Genomic DNA, 10778 nt, shown 5'->3' on the forward strand with positions numbered 1-10778 from the left:
CGAAATATCGCGCGTGCAGCGATAAAATATACCCAACTCTTGAGTGGAGAACAACTTTCGATGATAGGGCGAAAGAACCGATAAATTTAATCAACGGCCACGAGCATTCCACAGGTTCTCCCAATCATTCCTCAGCCAGCTTCAGGAGCCGAAGCTGGGTGTGATTGCGACCGACAGATCATCTTAAATCTTCTTGGTGTCAAGTTTCAAGTACCTATCGAGAACATGGGAGTAGATTCACACATTGTACATCAACTTTGGTTTTGGGATCCTGAGCTCGATCCCTCCAAAATTTCGCTCTCCGTATCGTCGAAATCGTCGAGGGGCCTGCAGAAGAACTCTATGCAGTAGTCGAAGCCCGCCTCGTTCTTCATGAGGAACTGCGAACTCATTACACCCTGGGGTGAAAGTCGCACCGAAGCATTGTCGGAAAAACTGAGGGCCTTCTGGGTAGCTCGAAGGATCTTCATGTTGTACTTCACTTCCTGGTTCTGTTTACTTTCGAAGAGAACGATCCCGTCCGAGGTTTTTCCGATCTCAATTCTCATCGTGTCGGTGGCAAGCGAGACCTTCTCGCTTGACATTTCCAGCTTGAGCATCGATGCTGTCTGATCCATTTCAGCCCAAATCTCTTTGAGCAGCTCGGACGAGAACAGTATCCTGTTCGAAACGTCGTCCATAGTTTCCAGTTCGATCGGATCGTCGCATTGGAAAGTGTAGAACTCTGCCTCGCTGAATATCCCGCTCTCTTCAACGAACAATACAAATGTGTTGTCCTTCCCCGGGTATACGATCTTAACGGTCGAAGTTGCCCAGGATGCGTTGAAGAGATTGAGACAGTGCTCGAGATGGTCGAGAGAGACTTCGAATGACACCTCCTCACAGCTCTCGCCGTTCTTGAAGTCGTACTGCTTGAAGAGTTGCTTCTGCAGAAATCCCACAGCCTGGATCCATTTGTCTTCTTCGGAAATGAATTTGATGCCCTCCGGACTGATTTCGAGGGTGGCCCGTTTTTTTCGGAGCCGTACCGCTTTGATGACGTTCAGAAGGACTTTCGGACAATCGAGTATCGCTTCAAGCACGAATTCCTCGCCGCACTCGCTCATTGGGAAATTCGGGGGGAATTTCACTTGGCGCGTTCCAATGTGTACGCCGCCGCCGCTGCAGACAACAAGTCAGATGACGTAGGGAGGGACGTACCACCGCTTCTACCGTTGTGAAAAAACATCGTGAAGGGTCACAGGATCATCGGATCCGAGCGATCTAGAAACTCACCTTGATCCGCAATCGACTTCGGCACTTCCACAAACTCTATCGGGCGCGCATGTCCCCCGCAATCGACCAAGAAACACCGAGACGAGCTCGCGCGCGACCTCTCACCAAATCAGCTTGGGTACTTATGCGGCAGCCTCCCACCAGTCCACCATTCGGTTTGTTTACGGTTTAGACCGCTGTTTCAGCGAATGTCGTCTAGCGCTAAGTCTCGGAACCTTAAGCTAAATCACGGAGTCCGGATCGTGCTAGGCCCTTCTAGTGAAGGTCAGGGTGCTCCAATTTGAAGGAGCGCTCGAAGAAAGCACGAACAGCTCCTGAAATCAGGCAGACCGAGGTCTCACTTCCGTATAGTTCAGACCACCCGACCCGATACCTATCCCTCTACGGAAATTGAGTCCTTTCGGGTGGCTGGAATATCTCACATCACAACAGTTCAACGGCCGTTCTTATCGGGGGAGAGAGATCGAGAACGGCCTCCTGGATCGCGGAGAAGGATCAAGCGCAGCGCGAATGACATGGAATTGTCGGATTCCAGCTTGAGGCCGTGTGCCATGTCCCGTCTGTTGTACGCTCCTTGGGAGTTATTCTTAATTGAAGGCGTGTCCTTGCATCAGCGAGGGCACGGACCTCATCAATCAGGTTATCGGCTCGATAAGAGCTGGCCGTACTTCGAGACGGCTGCGAGAAAGGAGTGCCCAAATCCTCCTTCCAAAGCTCTCCCCTGTTCCTCGGACACGGCGAAAAGCCGAGTTCTTGAGAGTCGTCCTCGGAGAGTCATTCCGTTTTTGACTTGCTCATGTCAGCCGCTTGTTCCCTAGCAATTCTGCATATGCGCCCTTTCGTAATGATCAACTTCACCTCGAGCGCAGTACAGTCTTCTGAATTGATGACCGTCTCGCCGTGATGGTGCCTTCCTCGTTTGAAGGCTTGGGAGCGAATCGCAGTCGCTTCAATGCTTCGGGAAGACTTCCCAGGAACGCGCTCCCAGAGGCCGGAATCGACCATCTCCTTGGTATCGTCGACGGAGGAGGACGCTATGCTCCGTCTCGAGTCCTGTTGGCACATCATGGTATGCGATGCGTTGCGGTCGGTGATTTCGGTCGAGCGCGCCACTGGCCACTGTGAATCCACGAATCGAGCCGCTGTAAAGGTCATCGACTCCCTGGGTCGGCTTATGATTCGTGTGGAATTCAAAGGCGGAACTTGTTGCGGCACCCCAATCAAGCACGAAAATGTGCGGTAGAAGATCCCCGAGAGGTCTAGCTGTAGGTCTCGCTCTGGAGTTGACTTTCCAGCGGGGCATACTCGAACTTCAGCCAAGATCAAGCCCCCGACAAAGCGGGAGACAAGGCGCCACTATGGGTCGCCAAAGGTTCCTCCGAGTTTTTTGCGCCAGAACTTTCAAACGCAAAATGCCCTCCATCCGTCACGTCGTCTGCTAGCGCTGATGACATTGATCTCCCTGAGAAGTGTTGTTTTCTGTCGCCGAAGATTCGCCGATTCATTCCGTGTGTAAATTACCCGAATTACCTGTAAGCTGCTTAATCGAATGCCAGACTCTCGTACGTGAGGGTCTCTCCAATCCTGACGAGGCCCTCATCAGTCCACCAAGGAGTATCGCGGACTTTCAGCCGATGGCGGAGGTGTTTTCTGTCAGTCCAGTCGTCGATCTTGTTATGAATTCGATCTAAATGAATGTACTCGTAATTTGTTCCAGATACAATGCAGAATCCCCTGAAAGAGACTGGCGAGTATGGAGCCCATGAAGTTCTCAAACATGGGTGAGTGAAGCTGTGCATGAGAATCCGACATGAGAAGGGGCTGAAGACGCTACGGAAGATCCCATGGTTCGGTAGAATTTCCCCACATCAGTTGACGATGACGATCATCGTTTGGGGTGGTGGAAGGTTATGTCTGGAGGAATGGAAATTGCATCTCACTCAAGTGCACTCTTCGATGCTCATCGAGGAAATCGCTCATCGGTGACGTCTGAGGCTATTTACTGGGCTTCTTTCCCACGAAGAGGACGGAGATTATCTTGGGGTGAATTCAGATGGTCTCAGAGATCGGTTCGATTGGAGGAGATCCTCAGTGAGAGTCGCGAGAATCCCTTTATCGTGGACGTCAGCTGCACGATTTTTTTCCTCGGAACGAGGATGCCCCTGAGCTCGGCTGTGCTGCTCGGCAGATGATTGCAGATGGTATTCCCAGGATTATCCCTAAAGCTCTCGTCTGTTCCTCCGCAGTCACGTCAACGTCAAAGAGAGCCTGGAGATGGGTCATCCCCTGGAGCTGAGCGAGCGGAATTACGCCCAAAACGAGTTTCAGAGAAGTCTGAGGACGATGCGAACTCTCCAGGGCTTGCACGCCCCGCTCAAGTGAGCCTTACTTGGCGTTCATATAGAGCTCCGGCGCATGCGATGGAATTCGATGCGCAATTAGCTTATGCAAACACAGAAACGACTTATATAATCAATCAGCAATGACGACTATTGAGCCGTATTAATAGTTTTCTTTGATGATCTAGAATTGTCGCTGAGCTCCGAGCATGCAAAACGGTCGGACGCTTGCCATGTCTCCCCTCTTCGAATCTGATGAGGGACACGCTGTTAGGCAATGACGACGTTCTCACGTTCGACGATGTTTATAATGGTAAGCAACTCAGCATAAATCGGCTCTACCGTAAGGACGGAATACCCTCTTACGTGCCGACATGAATAGGGCGAACCTTGTCTGACGGTCTCTTCCATCGCTTTACAGATCCGGAGAGGAGTGAAGAAATTCGTCCAGCCTTCGCGGTTATGGCGAAAGCAAACTGGACTGGGTTCTAGAGGAGGCAGAATAAAGGGTTCATATTCTTATTGAAACACACTGATCGATCGAGTCTCTCTCAGAGGTCCGGGAAACCAAGGAAAATTGAGTCACCGAAGAAGTCGCAGAACATATCTGTGAATTTCGCCGTCGAGCCTTCTGAGCTTCGAGGGTTCTCTTACGAAGGAATCTGCCGGTTCTGGGGAGATTTCGCACTTGACGCGCTAGCGGGAGCTTCGGGCTCCCTAGCTCCAGGCACTACATTATGTTTCCTATCTCTGGATCTTCAACTCGTTCTTCCGCTTCTTCCTCGCCGGGGAAGGCATCGAAGGTTCATGCGGCATTCGGGCCACGGGTTTGCGGGCCCCGTAGGTATTTTTAGTATTGGCTGAAGAATTCCATCCAAGAGCGACAGCCCCGAGAAGCTTCTCTCCTGCGGAGGAAATCCTCCGACGAATATCGCGAATGTCCCTCCGGCGATGAGCGATAAGGAAAGCCATTTCTGCGGGAGTTGTGTGCCAAAGTTCTTTCCAGCTCCCCTAGTGCAGCTTCGGACACCGTGACTTTGCTTGATTGTCGCCGAAATATTCGTGCCAATGATCGCCGAGGCAGAGGGCTCCCTCAGAGACGCGTGCTGTTCCCCTTGGCTACGAGGTCCCCCTCATTCAATCGCTGGCTCGATCGCTGGCACAAAACAGCCCGATTCTCTGTTGTCTACCATGTTCCCACTTATCGGGGTGGGTCGGTGTCTGCCTTTGAGCCTGCGAGAGTTTAGAACAGCCGTTGGGTCCCCGCCGCCGTAGTTCTCGTAGAAGCACTCCCAGCAGCAACAGCTATAGACGAGAGCTGGTTGTCCCTCTCTCCAACGTCATCGTGGCAGCAGCAGGAGAAGATGACTGGCACGAGCGGCAATTGTACCTGAGATCGAGTGATCGGTATGCATGTACAGAAGGCCGCGCAGAACGACAACATGATCTGGTCGCCGTCTCTCAAAAGCATGACATTAGCAGTTAGCCGCGAGGCAGCGTCACCTGGTGGCTGGCGCCATTGGTCGACCGCCGCGATGGCAGCGCCCTCAAACAAATAGCGGGGACGCCGTATTTGAAATCGCGGGAGCTGTCGTCATCACCAGGAAACTCTATCATCGGCTCAGTGAGCAAGGCTACTTCAGTGGCGGGATTCAACTCGGAATCGGGTGAGTTTCGATCAGAAAATTCCCTCTGCCGGATTTCGGTGGCGGGATGTGAGTGTCGGCCGGGCGAAGGTATCTGGAGATCTGCGCGGAAAAATTCTCCGTCAGAGTCCTCTAACGGAAACTTGGAAGGCGGGCTAACGGTCATCGCTGTCGTCGAACCTGCGAAAAACGCGGGGTTTGGCTGACAGCCGATTTCTCGCGCGTACGTTCTTCTTGCTCTTGCGGTGTTCTCCTCCTTAGACGTCAGGAATCGTCATGTATCGGGAATCCCGCCGTATTCGTAGCTTCAGCTCTTCAGTGGGCCGAGTACGACACGGTCGATGGAGAAAGCCCGCGCTTCCCGCAGCGACGTCAACTCGGCGCTCAATTCGAAAGGCTGCTTCTGATCTCAAGGTATTCGTAGCCTTGCCCGGGGACTTGTGAACGATCTCAGATGGAGTTCGATGCTCGGAAGTGCAGGACCTCTGGCGCCTTCCCGTCACCGCCCTGGTCTTACGGCAGGGCCCATGATGGGAGTTGGATGGGGGATTGACTCCCTGTTCCAAGAGCATTGCCGCGACGGTCCGGTCCAGTGGAATGGATACATTGTTTTTGACTTACTCGCAGGTTCCACTTGGGCGAGGTGGAAACGTGAGCGTCTATTCTGGCTTAATTAGCCACCCTGGCGGCCGTTAAACATTGACATGCATGACCTCACACAAGTGGGTCCGTTGAACAACATTTCTGAGCGACGCCCTCAGATTTTCAGGAGTTTCTGAGGGATCGCGCAGTGAAGCACAGTCGAGCGCGAAGTCGGCTCAGTCAAGTATACCTTCTGAAGTTCGTGCGGCCGAGAATGAAGATGCCTCTCGGAGAAGTCACAATGGGTGCTTGTTGAGAATCGAGTGCGACTCTTTCTTAGTACAGCCTCAGTGAGATTCCTGATCGTTCGGTTCAGTAGTCGACCAGCTTGAGTCATATCGGCTTCAGATAACGCATTATCGCGGATCTCTTTTTTTCGTGTTGGTTACGCCGAGTTCTCGTCCGGCGTTATGTACCTCATTTTGTCTCACGACTTCACTCGCAGTCAAGCATGGAATTCGCGATGTTCGGAAACCGTTGACTCAATCGGCTGGAGGGATGTAGTTCGTGAAATTATTGAACTCGCGATCCCCATCATGCCTTCTCTCCTACGTGTGGGACGGGGATTGAATCAGTGAGGCCTTCTGCTCCGTAAGATGATCTGGCGGCGTACGTCTAATCTGACAACGATTTTTCCCTTTCAGAAATCCATTTGAAGGAGAGAACACTGCAAAAACCGGTCCCGATGGCGGTAAGTCGTCTGCTCTGCTCTTCGCGCTCCCGTCCGGGACAATTTCATCTTCACACAATCCATTTCTGAGAGGATAGAAGATATCGTTTGGGGAGCGGAAAATACGTGGATCCCGAATGTTCAAATATAGTCCTGAAAATTGACATCTGAATGACTTCACAGAAATCGCAGAGTCCCGCGAAGCCTCGCGGCCGTCCGAAGTCGAAAAGTGAGCCGAAGGTTGAGAAGGAGCGCTCCAAATCTCGGGGTAGACAGAAGTCGCGAGGTCGCAGCCCCACACCGAAGGCACCCAAGGCGAGGTAAGCCTGAACGGAAACGTCGGAATGTTCCTGATGTTTGGGATGAACGCGCTACGCTAGTCGAATCGGTCGCTCAACTCTCTGAAGAAGCATCCCACCTGTTTCACCCTTGCGGCTCGTTGGCGAGTCTTGATTTCCGGAAGCTATCTTGGGAACCGTCTCGTGTCGGGGCTTCCCCGGTGCCTAGCTATACACGCGACCTGGGCGCTCGTGACTGACATCATTCTCAGAAGCCTTTCGCGGGCTTGATGTGCGGAGAATCTTGACGAAGTTCTGGTGCTTAGGGCGGAGGACAGGGGCGCGTCGGATTTCAGAGGGTAAACCTTTGCGCGAGGGAAAAAAATCCGAGACCTTCTTAGGAAGTCTGCTCCAGAAGTTCGATGACTGGCTTTGTGATGGCCGTCCACGGTGTAAATCTTGCGACTCTGGAAGTCCGCCATGAAGTTTTCGCTGCAGACTTGGCGGGAGGCTCGGTATCGTCCCTGTCGATGTGATACGTCTCTCTTCCGAATTGGGTCATGCCATCACGCACAATGCGTCTCTCTCCTGTTACGAGACGAAAGGTTCCTGCCTCAAGAAGGACTGCCCTTCATCGCAGTGCAGAGTACAGATACGAGGAAACCCGGGGCCTTTTCCGATGAAGTTCTTGATTACGCAATAATCTGCTGCCGGACATTATCATGGACATCGGTCTTCCCCATACGAATCGTTCGATGTTCACAATAGAGAAAATCCTGCTTGAGCTAGGTGTGAGATCCGTGCCTGCGTGGTGTTCTTCCTCGACGTTCCCCGACTGAGTTGTCTGCTTATATGTAATCGGTGATCCTTGCGGCGATGCTTGCTTTTACTGGGTTAAAATTAGGTTCCCATACAAGTCGACCTTTCATCTCTTGATTTTCATTTTCCTTGATTTTCGCATGTCTTATTTCAGAAAAAACAGTGCGAAGCGCTCGGCATCCAGACCTCGGTCGAGGGCGAGATCCCAGTCGAGAAAGTCTGAACCGAAGCCTCGATCAAGGTATTTCCACGTCGATACCCCGCTCTGAGAACATGCTACATGCGTACTTTTTTTTCTGGCGGATTTCTGAGCGACGTTCATATCTTGAGGACCAGTCACGTTTTTCTCTGCGATTGGTCTCTCAGACCGGAATCCTGCGACGCTCCCCCTACCCCTGTACAGAGATCGAATTTCTTCCCTTCCAGGTCTTCCTCGCGAGCGTCTCAAGCGGCCGCGAAAAAAGCCGCCACCCCCGACAAGAAGGTTGAGGTCCCATCGACACGACCTCGACGAACCATCGCAGCCCGCGAAGCCGCGAAGGGGAAAACCGTTGTCGACGGTCCCGCGGATAAACGGCACGAGAAGAAAAGGTTGACGGTAGCTGAGCTCTGCAAGAAGGCGATCAGCGGTGTCAAGAACTTCGGATATCGCCGAACTCTTCTCGCGGTCTTCTGGTTGACGGTGCTCCCTGCGTATGTGGTCCTCCTCCATCTTCTCTGCACCAGAGAACGTTGCTATCCTCGTTGGAACATAATTGTGCCCTCGCATTTGCGCACGTACTTCGACCCGTATTTCATCGGACACGGGCTTGCATCCGTTGCCCTGGTCGCTTTCTTCTCGGCCATTCCCCTGGGCTCTGTTGTGAACGGATTCGGTTACCGACGGGCAATCTACAAGTACCGATCGAATGGCCTCCTCACCTTGATTCTCACCTTCGGCGCATATTTCTTGGCAACTCATTTCCTCTCGGTGCCGCACGCGTACGTTCTACAGAGCAGCCGGTTCAAGAGCGTTTGCGCGATGACCCTCGTTTCTCTCGTCTACGCGACGATCCTGTACGTCAAACCGTTTGTGATCAAAGACCAGCATGTCAACCACGGATCTCTGTGCTGTTCGCCAACCTCCGACAACTTCGTCCACGACTTCGTCCACGGACGTGAGGTCGCTCCGAAAATCGGCCAGACCTACGACCTCTGCCTGATCCTCTTACGTACCACGAACTTCCTCTGGGCGGCGAGTATTTACTCAGCTGTCCACATCTCGAGAAATGAGGGCGCTCTAAACTACAATGTGCTCTTCGTCGCTCTGGTCCAGGCGATCTACGTCCTGCTCGGCTCGTACAACGAAATCCATATCTTGAAATCCGCTTTCATCAATCAAGGTGTTGGATTTCTGACGACGTTCATCTGCCTGGTCCTCACTCCCATCTGCGCAACCCTTCCCCTCCGGTACCTGCTCGACGTTAAACCCAGACCCGAGTACCACGTAGCCGTTTACGTCGCCTTGTCGGTGGCGTTCCTCATTGGATTGTTCCTGATCCACCACACTAACTACATCAAGTACCAGAACGCTCGCTCCGGAGGCAAGAAGGTGCTCCGCACTGGAGCCTTCGCCTACGTTCGCCATCCGAACTACTTGGGTGAATTGATCTGCGCCGCTTGCTGGACGCTGTTGTGCGGTCCCGCTGTGCTGCCGTGGGCTCATTTCATCTACCTGGTCATGCTCATCGGCTGTCGAAGTCGCTTGTTGGAAAAGAACACCAACTACGAGTACAAACAATATGCGGATCAGGTCCGATCTCGCATCGTCCCGTTCGTCTACTAAACTTTACATAGCCGATGGGTTTGAAAGGAAGGAAATGCCTCAAAGGTCGACATCAGACGATTATCGCTTGTCCCGATCGCGCTTCTCGGTGTACATACGAAGCGTGAGCCTGGGACAATGTTTGAAATTTTTTCGCAATCCCCCTCGGACTAGGTGGGTGGCCGCCCGCCTTTCTAAATGGTGGTCGGCAGCCATTTCTGAACATCTTCGTATCTCATTGTACACAACTCATCGACCGCGAAGCATACAATCTGAATCATGACAGATTTCACTCCGGACCCCGGAGACGAATCTATGGAAAACAGACCGGAGCCCACTGATTGGAAGCGGATCATTGAGTTCCCGCTCTCGGAAACGAAAGAGAACATTCGTTTCTGTGCAAAGATGACTCGCTCATAGTGGTCGTGTTGTTCAAGATGTTCGTCTGCGGCGGTTTCGGTAAAAAAAAACTGTGCGAAAACGGACGAGCGTCCGTTCATACAACTGGAACCCACTTTAGACAGCATGCTTGATCCATGGAGTTACTTTATGGAGAGAAAGAGTTTTCGGTATGGAGTAAGTAGGCCACAGACATATATAAATACATATATACTTTCAGATATGTGTAATTGTCATTGCAGCGCGTACGTTGTTGAGTGCTGGATGGATGGTCGGTCGATCGGGAGACAACTCCCAAATCATTGAATTTCGAACGATTGAATTTGCTGTCGGAATGAAATGACGCAATCGTTCCCTCACATCAAGCTATTCATTCAGCAGCCTCATTCAACGGAACAGAACCTCACATCATTGTGAACGGTAGTCGGGAGATAGAATATATCACAGATCACAGGATAGTCCAACCACTGACGCGGAGTCCTCTCTTGGTCAACCGATTTGTAAAAAAAAGGACAACGAAAGAGATTTTTGGAACCAATCAGTAATAAATAAAGACATTTTCTCGATAAGGCTTTTTGGTTTTGGTGCGTCCGGTACAGATTAGCGGGTGATTCTAGAGAGGGGAACAGCCGGAAACTTCCGCGATTTTCCGACTAAATTGAGACTTGAAGCTTGGGAAAGTTTCTTATGGAATCTCGTGATTGAAGGGGCAAACGCGACGATTTATTTCATCATTCCCCGTTCTACTCCACCGCCGTCTCGCAAGCAGTATCACTTTTACCCGAAGATCGAAACAGTTGCATATGTCCCAACGAGTACTCCTTAGGACTTCAGGAGCGTGTTGGAGCCGAAACATTCATCCTTTCTCCCCTGACGGACATCCCCAACCCGATCGGATGGAGGGAT

At 52.0% G+C, this 10778-nt stretch overlaps 3 protein-coding genes across 3 annotated transcripts; 2 read left to right on the plus strand and 1 right to left on the minus strand.

Annotated features, from left to right (window-relative positions):
• Positions 1-55: 55 nt before the first annotated feature.
• On the minus strand, positions 56-1106 carry Rad1 (Radiation insensitive 1). Its single transcript, XM_003743490.2, has one exon. It carries the CDS (start codon positions 1104-1106, stop codon positions 252-254), a length of 855 nt encoding a protein of 284 aa, XP_003743538.1. The 3' UTR covers positions 56-251.
• A 1624-nt stretch (positions 1107-2730) lies between these two features.
• On the plus strand, positions 2731-4145 carry Pomp (proteasome maturation protein). Its single transcript, XM_003743432.1, has 5 exons — positions 2731-2783; positions 2993-3056; positions 3522-3653; positions 3803-3927; positions 4036-4145. Exons 2-5 carry the CDS (start codon positions 2998-3000, stop codon positions 4104-4106), a joined length of 387 nt encoding a protein of 128 aa, XP_003743480.1. The 5' UTR covers positions 2731-2783; positions 2993-2997; the 3' UTR covers positions 4107-4145.
• Positions 4146-5212: 1067 nt separating this feature from the next.
• LOC100899043 (lamin B receptor) lies at positions 5213-10433 on the plus strand. Its single transcript, XM_018639597.2, has 5 exons — positions 5213-5281; positions 6547-6593; positions 6756-6892; positions 7824-7910; positions 8096-10433. The coding sequence occupies exons 2-5, from the start codon at positions 6588-6590 to the stop codon at positions 9492-9494; spliced, it is 1629 nt and encodes a 542-aa protein (XP_018495113.2). The 5' UTR covers positions 5213-5281; positions 6547-6587; the 3' UTR covers positions 9495-10433.
• The last annotated feature ends 345 nt before the right edge of the window (positions 10434-10778 follow it).

Source organism: Galendromus occidentalis, unplaced genomic scaffold, assembly GCF_000255335.2.
Source record: "Galendromus occidentalis unplaced genomic scaffold, Mocc_1.1 scf7180000077446, whole genome shotgun sequence".
NCBI classification, from domain to species: domain Eukaryota; kingdom Metazoa; phylum Arthropoda; class Arachnida; order Mesostigmata; family Phytoseiidae; genus Galendromus; species Galendromus occidentalis.

What these genes read in the sequence shown, in the direction of transcription:
- Pomp (XM_003743432.1), top strand. Translation starts at nt 2,998, where the DNA reads ATGCAGAATCCCCTGAAAGAGACTGGCGAGTATGGAGCCCATGAAGTT. An exon ending in CATGAAGTTCTCAAACATGG is followed by an intron (nt 3,057 to 3,521) that starts GTGAGTGAAGCT and finishes GTTCCTCCGCAG; the next exon opens with TCACGTCAACGTCAAAGAGA. An exon ending in GTTCGACGATGTTTATAATG is followed by an intron (nt 3,928 to 4,035) that starts GTAAGCAACTCA and finishes ATCGCTTTACAG; the next exon opens with ATCCGGAGAGGAGTGAAGAA.
- Rad1 (XM_003743490.2), bottom strand. Translation starts at nt 1,106, where the DNA reads ATGAGCGAGTGCGGCGAGGAATTCGTGCTTGAAGCGATACTCGATTGT.
- LOC100899043 (XM_018639597.2), top strand. An exon ending in CCGAAGGCACCCAAGGCGAG is followed by an intron (nt 6,893 to 7,823) that starts GTAAGCCTGAAC and finishes GTCTTATTTCAG; the next exon opens with AAAAAACAGTGCGAAGCGCT. An exon ending in GAACCGAAGCCTCGATCAAG is followed by an intron (nt 7,911 to 8,095) that starts GTATTTCCACGT and finishes CTTCCCTTCCAG; the next exon opens with GTCTTCCTCGCGAGCGTCTC.